The sequence below is a fragment of the Lutra lutra genome, chromosome 1 (assembly GCF_902655055.1).
Source record: "Lutra lutra chromosome 1, mLutLut1.2, whole genome shotgun sequence".
Taxonomy (NCBI): Eukaryota; Metazoa; Chordata; class Mammalia; order Carnivora; family Mustelidae; genus Lutra; species Lutra lutra.
In genome coordinates this window covers 123,898,560-123,917,251 of record NC_062278.1, presented here as the reverse complement: position 1 = coordinate 123,917,251, position 18,692 = coordinate 123,898,560, and the positions used below count along the sequence as shown (strand labels likewise).

At 38.6% G+C, this 18,692-nt stretch overlaps 1 protein-coding gene across 3 annotated transcripts in view; it reads left to right on the top strand.

Moving 5' to 3' along the window:
- The first annotated feature begins 358 nt into the window (after positions 1 to 358).
- CD86 (CD86 molecule) overlaps positions 359 to 18,692 on the top strand; it is a 66,096-nt gene continuing 47,762 nt past the window's right edge. Inside the window, exon 1 of one of the 3 annotated variants that reach the window (XM_047735386.1) lies at positions 359 to 480. In XM_047735386.1, the coding sequence (XP_047591342.1) occupies positions 467 to 480 (14 nt within the window). In that variant the 5' untranslated portion in view covers positions 359 to 466. The remainder of the gene's footprint in view (positions 481 to 18,692) is intronic. The other 2 variants (XM_047735396.1, XM_047735367.1) reach the window with 2 other exon arrangements.

The window sequence follows — 18,692 nt, the reverse complement described above, 5'->3', positions numbered from 1 at the left end:
CTGCTCACTCCCAACCCACATCCATAATAAATCATTCTTTTCATTGTCTTAGTAAAACTGTAGAATATTCTTTATTCTATTTATAAATGCAGAGATTTTCTTTCTTTCTAATTATTTTATTTTCTAGATTTTTTGAGGGAATTTCAAGAGGGGGAATTTTAGTCAGTCTCATCTTAATGTCAGGTCTGGAACTCAACCCACTGAATTATGTTTAAAAATATATTTAGATGTAGGTCAGTGAATTCAAATGCAAGGAAATGGTTAAGTTTCTTCCACAAGTGTTGGCAAAATCTGTAGAAAAAAAGAGGAACAGCCTTTATTAAAGAAAGTTACAGGATATACAGTCATCAGGAGGAAGGCTTTCACAGGCGTGGAGGGGGTTGCTCCTCCTTCCACAGTAGCACAGACTAGTACAGACAGAGAAGAATCATTCCCAGACCTTAGCGCAACAGCTGACACAGCCAAGATGTATCTCAGATGGTGAGTGATCATTCTTATTATTCTTTGACGGGCAGTTTAGAGTTAAGTTACCTCAGGGGCACCTGGGTGGCTCAGTCGGTTAAGCATCTGCCGTGGGCTCAGATCATGATCCTGGAGTCCAGGGATCCAGCCCCAAATTGAGCCCCACATCTGTCTCCCTATTTGGCGGGCAGTCTACTTCTCCCTCTCCCTCTCACCCCACTCTCGGTGCTCTCTCTCTCAAAAAATATAATCTTAAAAACAAAAAGGAGTTAAGTTACCTCAGCAGCAGGCTGAGGTTGAGGATGGTACTCTGTTTTCTGTCCTTCCTGCTCAAGAATGCTAATATGTATTAAGGGTATATTTATGCACAAACCAAAATCATGAACACCTGGGATAAAGAACAATCTGTGCTGTGAAAAATTAAATGAAGTCCTGGAAGCCATTCTCCCCTTCTGAGATCATCCACTCTATGTTGATCCTGTAGTTCCAAGGAAGGGGATCTTTTAAAGAAATTTCTACTGAAGACGTGTTTCACTGCCACTCAAATTTAAGAATTACTTGGGGTGCACAGAAAGCTTACTGGTTTGGGTTTTTTTTTTTAAGTGATTAATTTTGATTTTGTAAATTTACTTTTTGAATAACTTTTTCTTTAAGATTATATTTATTTATTTGACAGAGAGAGAGAGAGTGAGAGGGGGAACATAAACAGGGGAGTCGGAGATGGAGAAGCAATGCTTCCAGCGGAGCAGGGAGCCGGATATGGGGCTCCATTCTAGGATCCTGGGATCATGACCAGAAGGCAGATGCTTAAAAACTGAAATACGACTGAAACACACAGTCTCCTCTGTTTTTCAAATAATTTAGATGTTGCAGTTGTTGATTTTAAGAATCAGAAATGTAAATGTCTGCATAAACATTACAAAGTCTAGAGAGTAAATTTCGGGTATACCAAGGCCAGTTTGGCCCCGGGGGCAGAGGAATGAGTTAGAGAAGGTAGGAGAGAAGTGGAGGCAAAGGAAGAGGAAAAAGAGGTGCAAGAAGAAAATGCAGAAGCCAGAAAATGAGTCACAAACAGGCCATGGGAGATTCTGAGCAGGATGAGGTAGTAGAAAAAAGTAAAGTAATAATTCATTTAGCTCCCCAGTATTGAACATACATGATGTATTATGTACTTCATTCATGATATGTCATTGGATTTTAATGTTCACAATGACTTAGACAGATAATATCTGTTTTATAGATAATTTAAAGAGCCTAAATAACTTGCTAGGGTCACACTGCTCATATAGGAGTGAAACTAAAATCTTTCTTGCTGCTTTGCTCTGTGCCACAAGTTTTCCTCACATGTGGCACACCCCCAAGGCTGTGACTTACTGGAAGCGGTCACATCCACCCTCCAGTGGAACCAGTTATTATTTATTATTGTTCTTTGAAAATCTAAGCAGCCCTCATCTACTCAATGCTTACTGGTTCCAGAAATAGCTTTGCTGATTTTATTTCAGAAGATTAGAATTTAGTTTCTAAGTAGAGTCTTTTTTCTTGCAGTAGAATTTTGATGTAATACATATGTATGAAAAAAATTCAGAATTTATCCTTTTTGTGAAAATAGAGCAGTGATACCACTTGCTTGCTATGGGCTATGCTAACGCTGCCTGCAGACATCTATAGAACCACAGGCCACTGTCTATACTGTTCTTGTTAAGATTCACTGTTTCACAACGCCTGAAAATTGATAATGAACAGAAAAATTTAAAATATAAATGACCAATAAATAATGTGGAAACTCATCAGAAATAAAAGAAATGCTAACTAAAACAGTGAAATATTATTTTTCTTTATCAAAATGGCAGGTTTCTTTTTAAAAAGTAACTAACATGCAAGGAAGAAGCCTACATGTTTCTAAGGAGGGAAGAACATTTATACCCTTATTACCTGCTTACTGTAATATAATCTTTCTGGGCAAAAATTTGGTGATATAAATAAAAAACCCTTAAAATGTAAATGCCCTTTAACCAGGAAGTTCAAATTTAGGAAATTTATTATAAACACATAATCATAGGGGCACCTGGGTGGCTCAGTCAGTTAAGCATCTGCCTTCGCTCAGGTCATGATCCCAAGGTCCTGGGATTGAGTCCCATATCAGCCTCCTTGCTCAGTGGGGAGCCTGCTTCTCCCTCTGTCTGCAGCTACCCCTGCTCATGCTCTCTCTCTTTCACTCACTTGCTCTTTCTTTCTGACAAATAAATAAAATCTTAAAAAAAAGACATAATCATATATGTTTGTAAAAGTTCAGTGACATAAATATTTTTCTTATTGTTTCTAATAGTGAAAATCTAAGAAACAACTGAAATATCTTAAAATAGATAATTGGTTAATTATGGAATATACATAACAGAATACCATGAACCATTAAAAATTCTATTGTAGAACAATTTTTAATGTGTTTAGCTAAAGAAAAGAAAGCAGAATTTACAGTGCTACTACTTTTATACATGATGCCTGTATGTTCACAATGTTAATCAGAAGTACAGATGTTTTCTATTTTCTACTTTGTGCTTTTGAACTTGGATCACATCTGCAGGCAGAAAAATAAAACTAGATAATTAAAAAAATAAATCAATACTTGGCTTCTCTCAGAAAAGCAGACGGCTGTCTAGTACTAAGTGATCACTCATAATTTGTGGAATTCCATTTTTAGGGTTTTGGTCTTTTGTGTTTAACTTTTTTCTCACTTGACTCCTCTTCAAAATACACTCACAAGGGACGCCTGGGTGGCTCAGTTGGTTGGACGACTGCCTTCGGCTCAGGTCATGATCCTGGAGTCCTGGGATCGAGTCCCGCATCGGGCTCCCGGCTCCGCGGGGAGTCTGCTTCTCTCTCTGACCTTCTCCTTGCTCATGCTCTCTCTCACTGTCTCTCTCTCAAATAAATAAATAAAATCTTTAAAAAAAAATACACTCACAAGATCCTGGTTTTCATAGAATGTTCTATGTGGAAAGACCAGAGTGCTTACTTCTGCAGTTTATAGCTGTGATGACATGGCTCTAGAGTGAGCTATATATTGGAAGGAAGGCCAGGGCAGTGGTTAAGGGGCCATGCTTTGGAACCAGAATGCTGGGGCTTGAATCCTACCTTCTCCTGCTTTCTGGCTGTGTGATCCTGGACAAGTTGCTTAAAAATTGTGATCCTCAGTTTCTTACCTGTACAGTGGGGATAAATGTGGTAAGTCATAAGTGGTTGTGAGCAATAACCCATGTAAAGTGCTTAGAGTCTTGCACTGATAAGTACTTAGTAATTATTATTTGTTGTTTTTATTATGGTTACTATTAGGATTAAGAAATAGAGGGGAAGTGTTTCATCCAAGATTACACAATTACTCAATGGCAATGCTAGAACTAGAATTCAGGAAGGTTTTCTTCAACAAAAGTGTGCAGTACCCTCTGGGCCTGTTAAGACAGGCTGGGCTTCCAGTGAAACTGACTTGAAATAGACAGAGCCCAAGGACAAGGCCAGCCACTTCCAAAGAATGACCCTGATCCCAATGAGAAGACAAATACTAGAAAGGAGGGTGAAGCTAGGAAAACAGGGAGTCAAATTTAGGTGCAGGGGTGAAGGCAGGAGCAGAGATAGTGTAGAAGAGAAGAGATGGCTCAGGGATCTGCTGGGGCTTTTATAGACCTCCAGCTGTGGGTTTCATGGTGGGTCAACATGGTTTAAAGACCCAAGGTCTGGGTGATTGAATAGACAGATGGGGGGTTGGGGGTTGCTGCAAGTATAGCTGAGAGGGTGCCTGACAGCTAGTAATAACAGAGGATGAGGTGGAAACTAGGAGGGGCTAGACCAAGGAGAACCAGAGCCCAGGTATCCAGCTGTGGTTATCTCAAAATTACAGCCTAAGTTTGAAGAATAATAAACTAGCAAAAATATGATAATATTTGCTTTAAAAAATTCCTCTGACAGCAGAGCACAGAACTGATTCAGGTGATAAGGAGATTATTTAGGAAACTATTGGCATAATCCAAGGAGAGTTGTTGAGGATGTGAAACCAGGGCAGTTATGGTAGGACCAGAGAGAAAAAGATGCTAATTAGAAGATGTTTAAGCACAAGAATTGACAGGATTTGGTTTCTGAAAGATGTGGAGCTTGGAAGGAGAGATCTAAGTACACAGTGGCATCCTTCATAAAATGAGGGATATAGGAAGTGGATGGGGTTTGAGCCAGGGAGAAGAGATGACTAAAGGTGTGTTCATTTTTGAACATGCTGAATTTGAGATCCTGTGAGCACCTGGATGGTGATGCCCAAGTAGACAAGTGAATATACAGGTGCAAAGCTCAAAAAAGAGGTAGAGGTTGAAACAGATATTAACAGTATTCATCATAAGTATAGCTAAATGCTGAAATTCTCCTTGTGGGTGAGATCACTGGGCAGAGAGGATGAAAGAGTGAGAAGAGGCCAAGGATGGAACCTGGAAAACCTTGACATTTAAGGAAGAGATGAGGATGAAGAGTCCACAATAGACATCACAGAATGACTACAGAGATTGAAGCAAAGCAGGAAAAAAGTGATGTCATAGAAACCAAGGGAGGAGATAGATGTAAGCAAAAACAGGACATCCCCAGGGAAAGCAAACTGTATTTACCAAACTTCTACATGGAACACATGAGCTACAACAGAAAAAAAATCAATCTAATGACTAAATGTTAATGATTGAATTGTGTTCCCTCAGAATTGATATGTTGAAGTCTTAAACCCAGTACCTCAGAATGTGACCGTATTTGGAAATAAGGTCTTCACGGTAATAATCAAGTCAAAATGGGGTCATGAGGGTGCCCTAATCCAAGATGATAAGTGTGCTGATAAAGAAGAGAAAATTTAGATAGAGAAACATGCATAGAGAGAAGACAATGTGAAGAGACATGGAGAAGAAGGCCATTCACAAGCTAAGGAGAGAGGCCTAGAATAGATCCATCCTTCACAACCTTCAGAAGTATCCAGCACTGCTGACACCTTCAATTAGGACTTCTGGCTTCCAGAATTGTGAGACAATAAACTTGCGTTGTTTAAGCCACAGTTAGTGGTACTTTGTTGCCACAACCCTAGCAAACTAATTCACTTGGTGAGTGTTCATAATACATTGGTGAGAAGAGTGCATATGGCCAGAGAAAGAAACTGGGTGTATAAGGAGGGAGGGAAGATAAAGGATTATGTCACCTAAGCTAAGAGAAGGAAAATATTTCACAAAGCAGAGGGTAGCCACAGTGTCAAATTCTGCAGAAAGGTAAAGTAAGAGAATGACTGAAAATATCAGTCCTGAGGCCTTTGGTGACCTTTGCAGAGATCTCCCAGCTAAGTAGAAGATGTAAATCATAGAGCTGGGAATACAGAGACAGCACATGGACCACTCCTGTAAACATTTGGCGATGAGAGGAGACCTCCTCTCTGGACCAAACTCACCTCCGCTGTTCGTAACAGCCACATGGAAACAACCTAGAGTCCAGTCAGCCAGACCTGGAGTTTTCCTTCTCCTACTTTAATTGCTAAACACAGGGAGTGGAAAGCAGATATTTTTTCCCACCAAACTGGTTTGAGAAGGCTTTCAGGAAGAAAAGGATTTTTGCAGCTATTATTTTACAAATTAGATTTTTAGTACTAACACAGATTCCATTCTATTTTGTAAAGCTGTAAGCAAGTCGTTATTTGAGACTTCTCAGAGCTGAAGACTGCAGTGAATCTGGTGATGTAAAAAAGAAACACAAACAGAATTTTGGGGCTCACTCATAATTTAAACAGAACAATATAGTAGATTTGGAATAAAGAAATATTAAAGCAGTCTCTTAGAAAGTTCTGAAGTCAAAATGAGTCTAAAATTTGCTTTCTATAGTCTCAGTTCTATATTATCTATCTTATACTATCTAATGTCACAGTTCTATATTATAGGGGATCAAATTAATCTGATTTGACTGTACTGAAAGATCTAATAAAAGTAATAAGGAATTAATAGTTAAGTAAACCAATTAGTAATATCAGCCAGGAACTAACCATGGGATAAAAATCTGAAAAAATACCCAAAAGATAAACCTAGATCATCACCCTCATGTTGCAACTATTTTCAACAAGAAAACAATACCAAGAAAACAATAAATCTTTATCAAGAACCTGATTGTTTTAAGGAACTGTAAAATACAGGGAAAATATAGCCAACAGGTAATCTTTATAGTGTAATCAGGAAGAGAGAACAACAATTACAAAATGACAAAAGCATGGAACACTATATCAAAAACTAACAATGTACCATATGGTGACATAACATAATTAAAATAAAATGACAAAAGCAATCCAATGCAATTAATAATTAAGCTATTTTAAAGAAAACATATAAATGACAAAAAAATGATCCTCTTTGCTAGGTATTAAAGAAATGCCGAATCAAGCTCCAATGAGATGTTTTCATTTATCATATTAAACAGTAAACAGATGAACATTCCAATTTGATATTAGGCAAGAGATATACAAAGGCATTTTCTCAAAGAGGATATTCAGATGACAAATTCAAATTCAGTCTTGAAAAGATGTTTAACATCATTAGCCATTATGAGAATGAAAATTAAACCCACAGTGAGATATCACTATACACCTATTAGGACTGATAAAAAAAAATAATGGTAACATCAAATGCTTGCAGAATGCAGAGAAACTGGATCGTTCATATTTTGCTGTTGAGAGTGTAAAATTGTATAGCCACTCTGGAAAATAGTTTGACGGTTTCTTATAAAACTAAACATACACTTACCGTATGACCCAGCAGTTGCAGTCTTGGGCATTTATCGCAGAGAAATAAAAAAACCTATGTTCATACAAAAACCAATACATCAATATTCATATCAGACTTATTTGTAATAGTCAAAAACTGGGGGGAAAATATCCATTTTCCATTTCCATTTCCATTGAGTGAATGGTTAAACAAACTATGGTACACATGTACCATGGAATACCACTTAGCACTAAAAGGAAAGAACTACTGATATATGCAAAAACTTGGATCAATCTCCAAAGAATTATGCAAAGTGAAAACGCCAATCCCAAAATGTTATATATCATATGATCCCATTTATATGTCATTCTTGAAATAACAAAATTATAAAGAAAAAAAAAGCAGATTGATGGTTTAGCCATGGGTGCTGGAGAAAGGAAGAGGTATGCAACTACCATGGTTAGCACAAGGGAGCCTTGCGGTAATGGAATATTTCCTTATTACATGAATGGCAGTTGTTACATGAAATTACACATGTGACTATTACAAATAGAACTACACACACACACACACAGAGATGAATGCACATAAGACATAAAACTGGTGAAATCTAAGAAATCTCTATGGACTATACAAATGTCCATTTCCTGGTTTTAACTGTTGTACCGCAGTTATACAAGACATTATCTTTGGGGGGAAACGTGAAGGGTACACAAGACCTCTTTATACATTTTTTCCCAACTTTCTTGGCATCTTACATTAATTCAAATATAAACATATAAAAAAGTAATTTAAAGATATAACTCAACACCCAAAAGGTAAATAATCCTATTAAAAAATGGGCAGAAGACATGAACAGACACTTCTCCAAAGATGTACAAATGACCAACAGACACATGAAAAGAGGCTCAATGTCACTCTTTATCAGGGAAATGCAAATCAAAACTACAATGAGATATCACCTCACACCTGTCAGAATGCCTACAGTAAAAAACACAAGAAACAGGTGTTAGCAAAAATGTGGAGAAAAAGGAACCCTTGTGCACCGTTTAGCGGGAAAGCAAACTGGTACAGCCACTGTAGAAAACAGTATGGAAGTTCCTCAAAAAGTTAAAAATAGAACCTCCCTATGATCCAGTAATTGCACTACTGGGTATTTACCTCCGATATACAAAAACGCTAATTCGAAGAGATACACGCACCCCCGCTTTTTGCAGCATTATTTGCAATAGCGAAATTATGGAAGCAGCCCAAGTGCCCGTGATAGATGAATGGATAAAGAAAGGGTGTATATACGTGTACATTGGAATATTATTCAGCCATAATAAAAAAAAATTAAATCTTGACGTTTGCAACAACATGGATGGAGTTGGAGAGGATTATGGTGAGTAAAATAAGTTGGAGAAAGATGAATCCCATGTGATGTCCCTCATATGTGGAATTTAAGGAACAAAACAAATGAGCAAAGGGAAAAAAAGAGAGAGACAGACCCAGAGAGAGACAAACCCAGTAGATTTTTAACTACAGAGAACAAGCTGATGGTTACCAGAGGGAAGATGGGAGGGGGATGGGTGGAACAGGTGATGGAGATTAAAGAGTACACTTATGATGATCACTAAGTACTGAGTAGAACTGCTGAATCACTATATTGCATACTTGAAACTACTATAACACTGTATATTAACAATACTTGAATCAAAATTAAAAACTTAATTTAAAAAAGTAATTTAAAGAAACCCAAAATGTTTGTCTTCACTAAATATTAAAGAAATGCTAATGCAAATATTTTTATTTATCAAATTAACAATGGATGTTTCATTGGGGGCAGAGATAATAATGCTAATGAGGGGGCACCTGGGTGGCTCTGTCATTTAAGTGTCTGACTCCTGATTTCAGCTCTGGGCATGGTCTCAAGGTTGTGAGATTCTCTGTCTCCCTCTGCCCCTCCCCTGTTCACTCTCTCTCTCTCTTTAATAATAATAGTAATGAGTGTACAAGAAGAATAGTACTTTCATATACTATTGATTGTGGGATTATGAGTGACTATAACCCTTCTGGAAAGCAATTTGCCAGCCATAAGAAGCTTAAAAATGCCTAAAAACACCTGTTCTGGCCAACTGCCTATTTCTCTATTCTTAATAATTTTTCAGTTCATTCAACACCTTTATTCCAGGCCCTTGACTAAATATTAGAAATATGCCAAAATGAGTAACATGATTTCTCAAGATAAATATATCAAATATGATGATTTTTTAAAAATAACAGTGAAGTCTGCGAGGTTCCACAGAACAAGGTAGCTGCTTTCCATTTGTCTGTAGGCAGTATGTCTTGGCTAAGTGCCAGAATTCTGAGTCAGTCTGACTGGTGTCAAATAATAAGTAGTTAATAAGTAGTTCTCTGTTTACCAGCAGTGTCACCTTGGGGAAGCTACCTCAACCCCTGAACTTCAATGCCTTCATCTGTAAAATGTGGCTATGAGCACTTACCAATGCCATGAAGCTTTTGGGAATTTATAGTGGATGTGAAGTCTCGTGGAAATAAAATATTTCAGTCTTCACATTCTTTTCTTTAAATCTATTTTCTATGTTTTAAATCGTCTTAAATTTCTTTAGCTTTACCTTTTCTGATTTACTTCTAGCAAATGGATTCACTAGAGTAAATCTCTAATTATAGATAAAAGAAGGACAGGCTCAGTGCAGGTGAATAAGGTGAAAGCCAAACAACAAAGCCACCTAAAATATATTTTATGTAAGGTAGGATGCCAAAAACATTAAAATATAATCCTGTTCCATAGCTGGTAATTACCTATGTCTTCACAAAGCTATGAAAGCCCTGTTTTAGTCTTCTGGACTTCAAATATGTTACATCTGCTAATGTCTGCTCTTAATTTATAAAGACTTCTTTGCTTATTAGTCATCATGGGTAACGTATTCAAATTTGCACTTCTAATTCTAGAATATATATAAACTACCACTTTTGTTTATCATAAAAATGCTTATTCCTCTGTAATAATTTCACCTTTAAAGATACAGATAAATAATAAGAGACATGGAAAAGATTTACGTACAAAAATGTTTATTATAGCATTATTTAATATGATGAAAAATAAGAATCAAGCTAAATTTTTCATAGTAGGTGAACAGTTAAGTAAATTAAAACTGAAGTTGGTGATAATGATGATGTGTTTGTGTGTGTGTGAGTGTGTGTGTGCACGCGTTGATGACTTTTTAATGATAGAAGGACTCATAAGGCTATGGAATCATAAGGGAAATAATGCATAGAAACAGCATAGCAAGCAAGTATGTCAAAATAATCATAGTGGTTACCTCTAGATTGGTGAGATTGCAGAAATAAGTTTTTTTTTCTTTGGAATTGCTAAATCTACAGTGAATTTATATGGTTCTGCTAAGCAGGATGAAATCAAGTTAAAAAGCAATCTAGTGGTGAGGTATAGTCTCTAAGTCAGGAGTGGCAAATGTGGAATGCCTACAGAGACCCTCAGAAAACAGCAGTGTGAAGCAGGCCTATAGTTTATTAGACCCTCGTGGCACATGAATGGTGGAAACTTCATTACACAAGCAGATGAGTCCCATGTTGAGCAATACTGCTGGTCACCATTCTGTTGTCCTGTGTGCAGGAGTCTGGTCCAATACAACCTAATCTTATTGACAGGAGTTAGGAAGGTAGACTTATAGGTGAAATCTCCTGATTTTTTACACATTGTCTGGAGGTGTGGGTTTGGCTCAGGCCACCAGTTTTGACCTCTGACCTCTGTTAGTGCAACAGAGATTGAGAGGAGAGTGAGATCACTGTGGAAGGGAGGGCTTAAGAACATATCACATTCTGCATTGTAGTGAATCAGAGCTAGAAAAGAGGAAGCTAAGACTATTAGCTTTTTCATTTATTCAATAAAATTTTATTTAAAGTTGAGAAAATGAAGATGAATCAGATAGAGATCCTACTTGGCAGCTACTAAGGGAGAAGGTCTCACCATAGCTAACATTTCTTACCACATGGCAGGCATTATGGCCTACTATACCACATCATGTAATATTTCATTTAATCCTTACAAATCCAGGATGTAGGTAATATTATTATCCCCCATTTTCCACAAGTGAAAACTAAATTTTAGAGATGTTAAATAATTTTTCCAGGTCACATAACAGATACAGAATCAGGATTCAGGACCCCAGTCTAATTCTAGACGAAAGTTCTGAACAAGCATTATGAGAGCATATATTATGGGAGATCAGGGGAGGATGAGATTTCCCTTAGCAGCAAGACAGATCTGTGGGTGGAAAGATTTGTGCTCAGAGAGAGCTGTATTTGTGTCAGGGTCCAAAACAAGCTCCGGCAACCAAGTGATAAAGCTGAGGATTAGGGAGCAATGGGTCTGGCACAGTGGGTGAAAACTAAAGGTTGGTAGGCCAAAAATAGTATACACATAGACTATAATCTTTAAAAATTATTACTCAACCATCAGAAAGGATGAATACCCGCCATTTGCATCAACATGGATGGAACTGGAGGGGATTACGCTAAGTGAAATAAGTCAAGCAGAGAAAGACAATTATCATATGGTTTCACTCATGTGTGGAATATAAGGAATAGCCTGGAGGACCATAGGGGAAGGGAAAGAGAATTGAATGGGAAGAAATCAGAGAGAGAGACAAACCATGATGGACTCTGGACTCTGGAAACCAAACTGAGAGTTACAGAAGGGAGGGGAGTGGGAGATAGAGTAAAGGGGTGGTGGGTACTAAGGAGGGCACAAGTGGTGATGAGCGTTGGGTGTTATACGCAACTAAGGAATCCTTGAACACTATATCAAAAACTAATGATGTACTATATGTTGGCTAATTGAGCATAATAAAAATAAATAAATTAATTCAAAATACAAAAATAAATTTAAAAATTAAATTAAAAAAACTAAATTATAATTCGTTACCTATATTTTAAAAATCTAGAGAATTCACATAAATCAGAATACCTGGTAACGCTGGACCCACATTCCCATGTTTTTAAGAACTGGTGATCTGGAAGAGGCTGCTCAACTGCCATTGGGGTATAAGTTCTCCTTCTACTATGTGGACTACTTTGCTCATTGATTTCCATTACCTGCCAGGACCCTGAGGCACTGGAGTCTAAAAGCCTTGGCCTAGTCAGTGAGACATCAGTAGGTGGGAAGGAATAACCAAGTAGAATAAGATAGGAGAGAGCTGAGAGTTACAGAAGCTAGGGGTTTTGAGAATGTGAACTCAGCAAGACACTCCCCCCCAGGACCCGAGATCCTATGGCAGAGAGCCTTGACCTTTTCCCTTCTGACCGGGCTGGAAGTGGTCCCAGGATCTTTGCTTGGGGATTGGAAGGAAGTGGATTGGTAGAGAGAGGGGAACTGCATTGAGGGCTCAGTAGAGAAGTGGAAATTTGAGGGACATAGAGAATTTAGACAGCAGGGAGCAGAGAAGTTAATATGTCCATGCAGCGGCTCACCCAAGATTCTGTTTTCAAGAGAATTCTCTGGCTTATTAAGTGTTCATGGTTGCCAGGGGGGAAAAAAGTTAGAAAAAAGAAAAAAAAGAAAAAGAAAACAAATGCAAACTCAGTCTCTATAATGCCTCGAGTTGTGTTTTCACACATACAGGCAGAGTGATCCCTTTACACATCACTTAGGTATTGATCTGAGGGTCCTATTTAGTTCTGGGATACCTCAGGAAAAACATTTCCTTGGATTAAAGGAACTTTGGGCAGGTTACTTACTTCTCTAAGCCTGTTTCTTCATCTGTTAGAGGGTTTAATAGTTCCCCATTTTCAGAGGGTAAGGATTAAGTGAGTGAATGGAGGAATACGAAATATACAGCTGAGAGCAGGAAGGAATAAGTGATTGCTGTGATGGTCAGCGGTGGGGCTGGGAACCTTATATAGGTGTTGTCCCTGAATCTTTATAATAACCATATAAATTAGGTATTATTTTCCCCATTGAAAAAAATGAGGAAATTGAGGTTTAGAGAGGTTTAGTAACTTACTCAAGGTTGCAAAATTAGTAAAATGTAGAGTGGAGAGATTTACTTAAAAAGAGCCAAACCACATCAAAAAAGTACACTGACATTCTAATGATAGTCATATAGCATTATCAGCTAGAAATGAAAATAGATTCAATTCTATATCCTGCTAAAACCTTGAGATCACCAGCACTATGTCCCTAGGCAAGTGGCCTAACTTCTCTGAAACTCAGTTTCCTTATCTGTAAAACTTTGTACATTTATTGTATAGATTAAATGAAGTAATGCACGAAAAGTACTTAGCAGAATAGCTAGTTTATAAGTGATTAGTTAGGGGTGAAAGGGTGGCTCAGTCAGTTAAGCGTCTGCCTTTGGCTTAGGTCCTGACCCCAGGGTCCTGGGGTGGAGCCCTATGTTGGGCTCCCTGCTCAGCAGGAGCCTGCTTCTCCCTCTCCTCCTCACTTGTGTTCTCTCTCTCTCTCTCTCTCTCTCTGTCACTATCTGTCTCTCTCTCTTTCAAGTAAATAAATAAAAATAAAATCTTAAAAAAAATAAGTGATCCAGTTAACAGATATTAACTTTAATATTTACTAGACCAGCACTAAGTATCAGGAATGCAAAAGGAATTAAACATGTTTCCTGCCCTTGTGGAAGTCAGGACAGGACATCTCTGTGAGTAGTGAAATTTTAACACAAGGAGGAAGCTGTTCTAATGAAAGAATAAATGACATGATTTGGGAGGGAGGAAAATACAGATATGGTGAAAAAGGAGGGAAGGATGGCAGGGAAGTTTCCAGCTGTGAACTATGGAGTGATCTGGATCTCAAAGTAACAGGGGAGTTTTCCATACAGAAAAAAAGCAAGAAAGACATCCCCGGCAGAAGGAATAGCTTGTGCAAAGGCAAAGAATGCAGAAAGTCCTGAAACGTCTAGGAGGGCCAAGGGACAGTGAAACAGTTCAAGTGTGACTACAAGGTAAGTTATGTGGGTTGACTGATAAAAGCAGAAGAGACGGGGTGCCTGGGTGGCTCAGTGGGTTAAAGCCTCTGCCTTCGGCTCAGGTCATGGTCCCAGGGTCCTGGAATCAAGCCCCACATCGGGCTCTCTGCTCAGCGGGGAGCCTGCTTCCTCCTCTCTCTCTCTCTGTCTCTCTCTGCCTGCCTCTCTATTTGTGATCTGTCTGTCAAATAAATAAATAAAAATCTTAAAAAGAAAAAAAAAAGCAGAAGAGAGAAGTTGGATTTTGGCTCTGAATGGCTTTCTGTGTCTTCCTAACAAGTACGGCCACTAGCCCCTGAGGAAAAAGGGAGCAAGTCTTCAAAGCAAGGAAATTTCATAATCAGATTGCTTTTGGTGAAGGGTAGTGATAGGGTAAAGAATATTGAAAGGGAAACAGCCAGGAGGCTATTGCAGTAGTCCAGACAAGAGGTGACAGAGACCCCAAAACTGGCCACCGATGAATTGGGAGTGGGTGGTGAGGAAGACGAAGTGAAGGCTGACATAAACACAATGTGTGAAATCCAAGGTATAAAAATGGCTCGCTCCTTACTTACCACAGTCATCCCAAAGGACCAAAACAAAAACACAGAAAACCTCTTTTAAAAATAATCTCTTTTGTTTGTATGCAAATAGGCCATGCACAGTGAAAGTGCAACTCAAGTATGATGACAAATACAATATTTTGTTTCCAATACATGAATCGCAAAGATTGGTTTACAAATGCTGTCCTTCTTAAGAACACCAACCCCTTGCATTAAAATTTTAGCCGACCAGCACAAGGCTTATTTGAGATTATTTCCCACCTTAAACCAGATTTGAGGAAAGCTATTTAAGACACTCTTCAAAAGAAGCTATCTTTACTCCTATGGCTGAAGAGTAGGAAGAGTGACATCTTGTTTTACTGGAAAATTTCTTCCAAGTAGCAACATGTCTGTGTGGTGATGGACCCTTAGATTCTTCCAGATAAAGGCATGTGAAGGGAGCTGCAAAATTACATCTCAATGTTTCTGCACCATCAATTTGAAAATTGCAAATCCAGCTTAATAAATGCATATTTTAAGGGTTCCCAGAAGTCTTACGTGCATTGCTTTTGGTTACAGAAACGCCACAGGGAAGTGAGCCTTTGAGTGTGCAGTGCTCCCCTCCCTCAACCCTCTTGTGAAATGGAAGCTTTAAAAAATCCAGTGGTTTTTTATTTTGTTTTGTTTTGTTTTTAAAAAGCTTAGTCATATTGGCTGTGTTCTATATGCCCCAGCATATTTTATTTTACTTTGTAGAGCACATTTTATTTATGCTCTTATGTCAATATTTTGCATAAACAGGTGCTTTCACAGATCATGTTGCCATTTGTTAAAATGTGTTAGTTTTGTTATGTATTAGATTCCCTCCTCTGCAAAAATAGGAAAAAGCATATGGACCTAACTCTTCAAGCCACTTTTACATTTAGAGTATTACCTCATTTTATTTCTTCTAAGTAAGGTTTAAAGGAAATGGCAAATGTCAGATGCTTTCTGAAAGAAATGACAGTTTCTCAGAATGTGTAAGTGCAGACCCTTAAGCAAATGGGCCACTTTAAATTCAGAGATCACAATCTTCTGAATTTGGGTTTAGTGTTCCCAGGTAACACTAAAGATTGAAAGGATAACAAGTTTGGAATCATATGTTTACTTTGTTGAATTCTGAAATGTGCCATCACTGATGTTGGTAGTTTATTGGTTATCAATTTTGTAAACTTGCTGCTATATGTGTTTCATTCATCTTGGAAAGATTTTATATAGTTTTGTTATTTGTTAACTAATAAGTCATCTTTTGTGTAAACTCTCGGAAGTTCGGAGATTCTATGATTGTATTGTAAACATTACTAGATAGCTGTGTGTATTGTATGTATTGTAAATATTAATAGATAGAATTATTAAGTTAGAAGTTAAGTATCACTTTAGTTTACCCTTCTCTCGAGTGAGCTCTCTACTGTGCCGTCCATGACTGATGGTCATGCAGACACAGGGACCATTTAAAATATGAACTGAAGAAGAACCAATATTTTTTAGAGAAGCCTACTCCTTTTTCTTCTTCTTTTCTTTTCTTTTTTTCTTCTTCTTTTCTTTTTTTTTGGTATTTAAAACTCATTATTTACTACTTTTTAATTGTGTTATGTTAGTCACTCTAAAATACATCAGTAGTTTTTTTTTAAGATTTTATTTATTTATTTGACAGACAGAGATGCAGAGTAGGCAGAGGGGCAGGCAGAGAGAGAGAGGAGGAAGCAGGCGGTCCGCTGAGCAGAGAGCCTGATGCAGGGCTCCATCCCAGGTCGCTGAGATCATGACCTGAGCTGAAGGCAGAGGTTTAACCCACTGAGCCACCCAGGCACCCTACGTCATTAGTTTTTGATGCAGTGTTCCAAGATTCATTGTTTATGCACCACACCCAGTGCTCCATGCAATACGTGCCCTCCACAATACCCACCAACAGGCTCACCCATCCCCCACCCCCTCCCCTCTAAAACCCAGTTTGGTCGTCAGAGTCCACAGTCTCTCATGGTTCATCTTCCCCTCTGATTTGCCCCAATTCACTTTTTCTTTCCTCTCTTACTCCATGTTATTCCTTATGTTCCACAAGTAAGTGAAACCATATGATAATTGACTTTCTCTGCTTGACTTTTTCTTAATTGTGACCTATACAACCTAGTTAGAATCTACCACGTGCTCTTAAGGAGTTATTTAATCACTAGTACACCCTACAAAACTGAAGTTGTTTATGTTGAAAATCACGCGGTGGTAGTCCCTTGACATTATTAGATTGGTCTAGCTCTCCTGCACTCACCTGCAGGCCCTGGCAGAGACCCTCTGCTTTTGCTCATCTTGTATCCTAGGACCAGCCCAAGGTCTATGCTCTATTAAAGCTGGCAAAGCATTTATTGAGTGGATGAGGACAAATAAAAGTAGAAATTCCAAGCGGTGCAATTATGTCAGTGGATTTTGAAGTATTATTGGAAAATGGGAAATATTATTAAGATACAAAGATGGGTAGAAACAAATGTGAAGCGTACAATATATGTATTTGTTTGTCACGAGAGTCTATAGTTACTAGTCCCCCTGGACACCTGGAACCACCCTGAAACTCTGCCCTGTCCCTTTTTTGATGTGTTTGTACACCAATCAGGCAGGCAAGGCGGGAGGGATGCTCTGGTTGTGGTCTTCCTACTATAATTTGAATTTCTAGTGTCCAGGGGGTGAGTTGTGAGTCCCTCAGTTCCCCAAGCTGCAGTCCTTCTCTGGGTTGCTTTCCTGATATGGGTCCAGTTCCCCATTGTTCCCTGCGGCCTGTCCACCAGTGATGGGCCTTGTTCCACGGGGAGAAACAACCAGTGTTTCCACCCACCACACTTTAGATATCCCACTTCCCAGAAACTCCCGATTCTGGGGGCGCCACAGCACACCTCCACCCCACTCTGCCATGTCTCTACCAGACCCCCAACCCTTCCCAGAGCTTGGGTTTGGGATGGCTGGCTCCTTGCCCGCTGGGCTTGCTGTCCTTAGCCTGAGCTCTACGTGATGCCATGACCTTCATCTCCCCACTTGCCCATACTGCTAAAGGAACAGTTCGTCCAAAGACCACACCCATCCCGGGTACCACAGTACTTTTTCTAAATGTGCGCATCCTGATACTGGCCTTTTGACAATTTTTCCTTATCCTACCTTTTACTAAATGCTAATATAATCTTCAGTCCAAATAAATGTATCTTGTTGCTAAAGTTCGGATATGCTTTATTATGCCAACATTTGGTTTTGAGAGAAAGTGCAGACAAGGATCTGTTGCATTCACTTGATAGAATCTTATAAATCACTTGGTGTCCTTTGCCTTTCTGACTTCTCCTTAGAGGACACCTAGGCAAAAGTGTGTCACTGAGTCCTAGTTTCTGTGCTAAGAAGTTGATCAAATATAAATTAGAAACAATACATGTTCCCTCTTTCTTAGCATGCATGAATGATGGGAGTGAATTTGCATCATGAGAAAGTGAAAAAAGTAAGACACCCCAAGGCAGCTAGGGACACCAGCCCAGGACTAGAGAGGAGCCTGAGCTAGAGGTTGTAAGAGTGAGGGTCTCTCCCTACCTTGGTAACCTTCTTCTAGGATATAAGTATGGAGGCTGCAAAACTTTGGCTGAGAAGAAGATTCAACCTCCAGTGCTTAACTGTATAAAATTGCTCTTAAATGTACGCCAACACTGTATCTCCCCCTCAAAGAAAAAAGAAACTTACTACGTTTCTAAGAATGTTCCTCCAGAAACATGGAACTGAAAGCTATTTTTTATTAATTTGGCCCTTAGAAAACAATGGGACTTTTTAATGTACCTAAGGAACTGACATAAAAACTTATGATTCTGCACGAGAAAGATGCAGAAAATGGCAAAATAGAGGGCAGAAATACAAAACTAGAGATGTTTTGCAGCAATATTTTATGTATGGTATTTGAT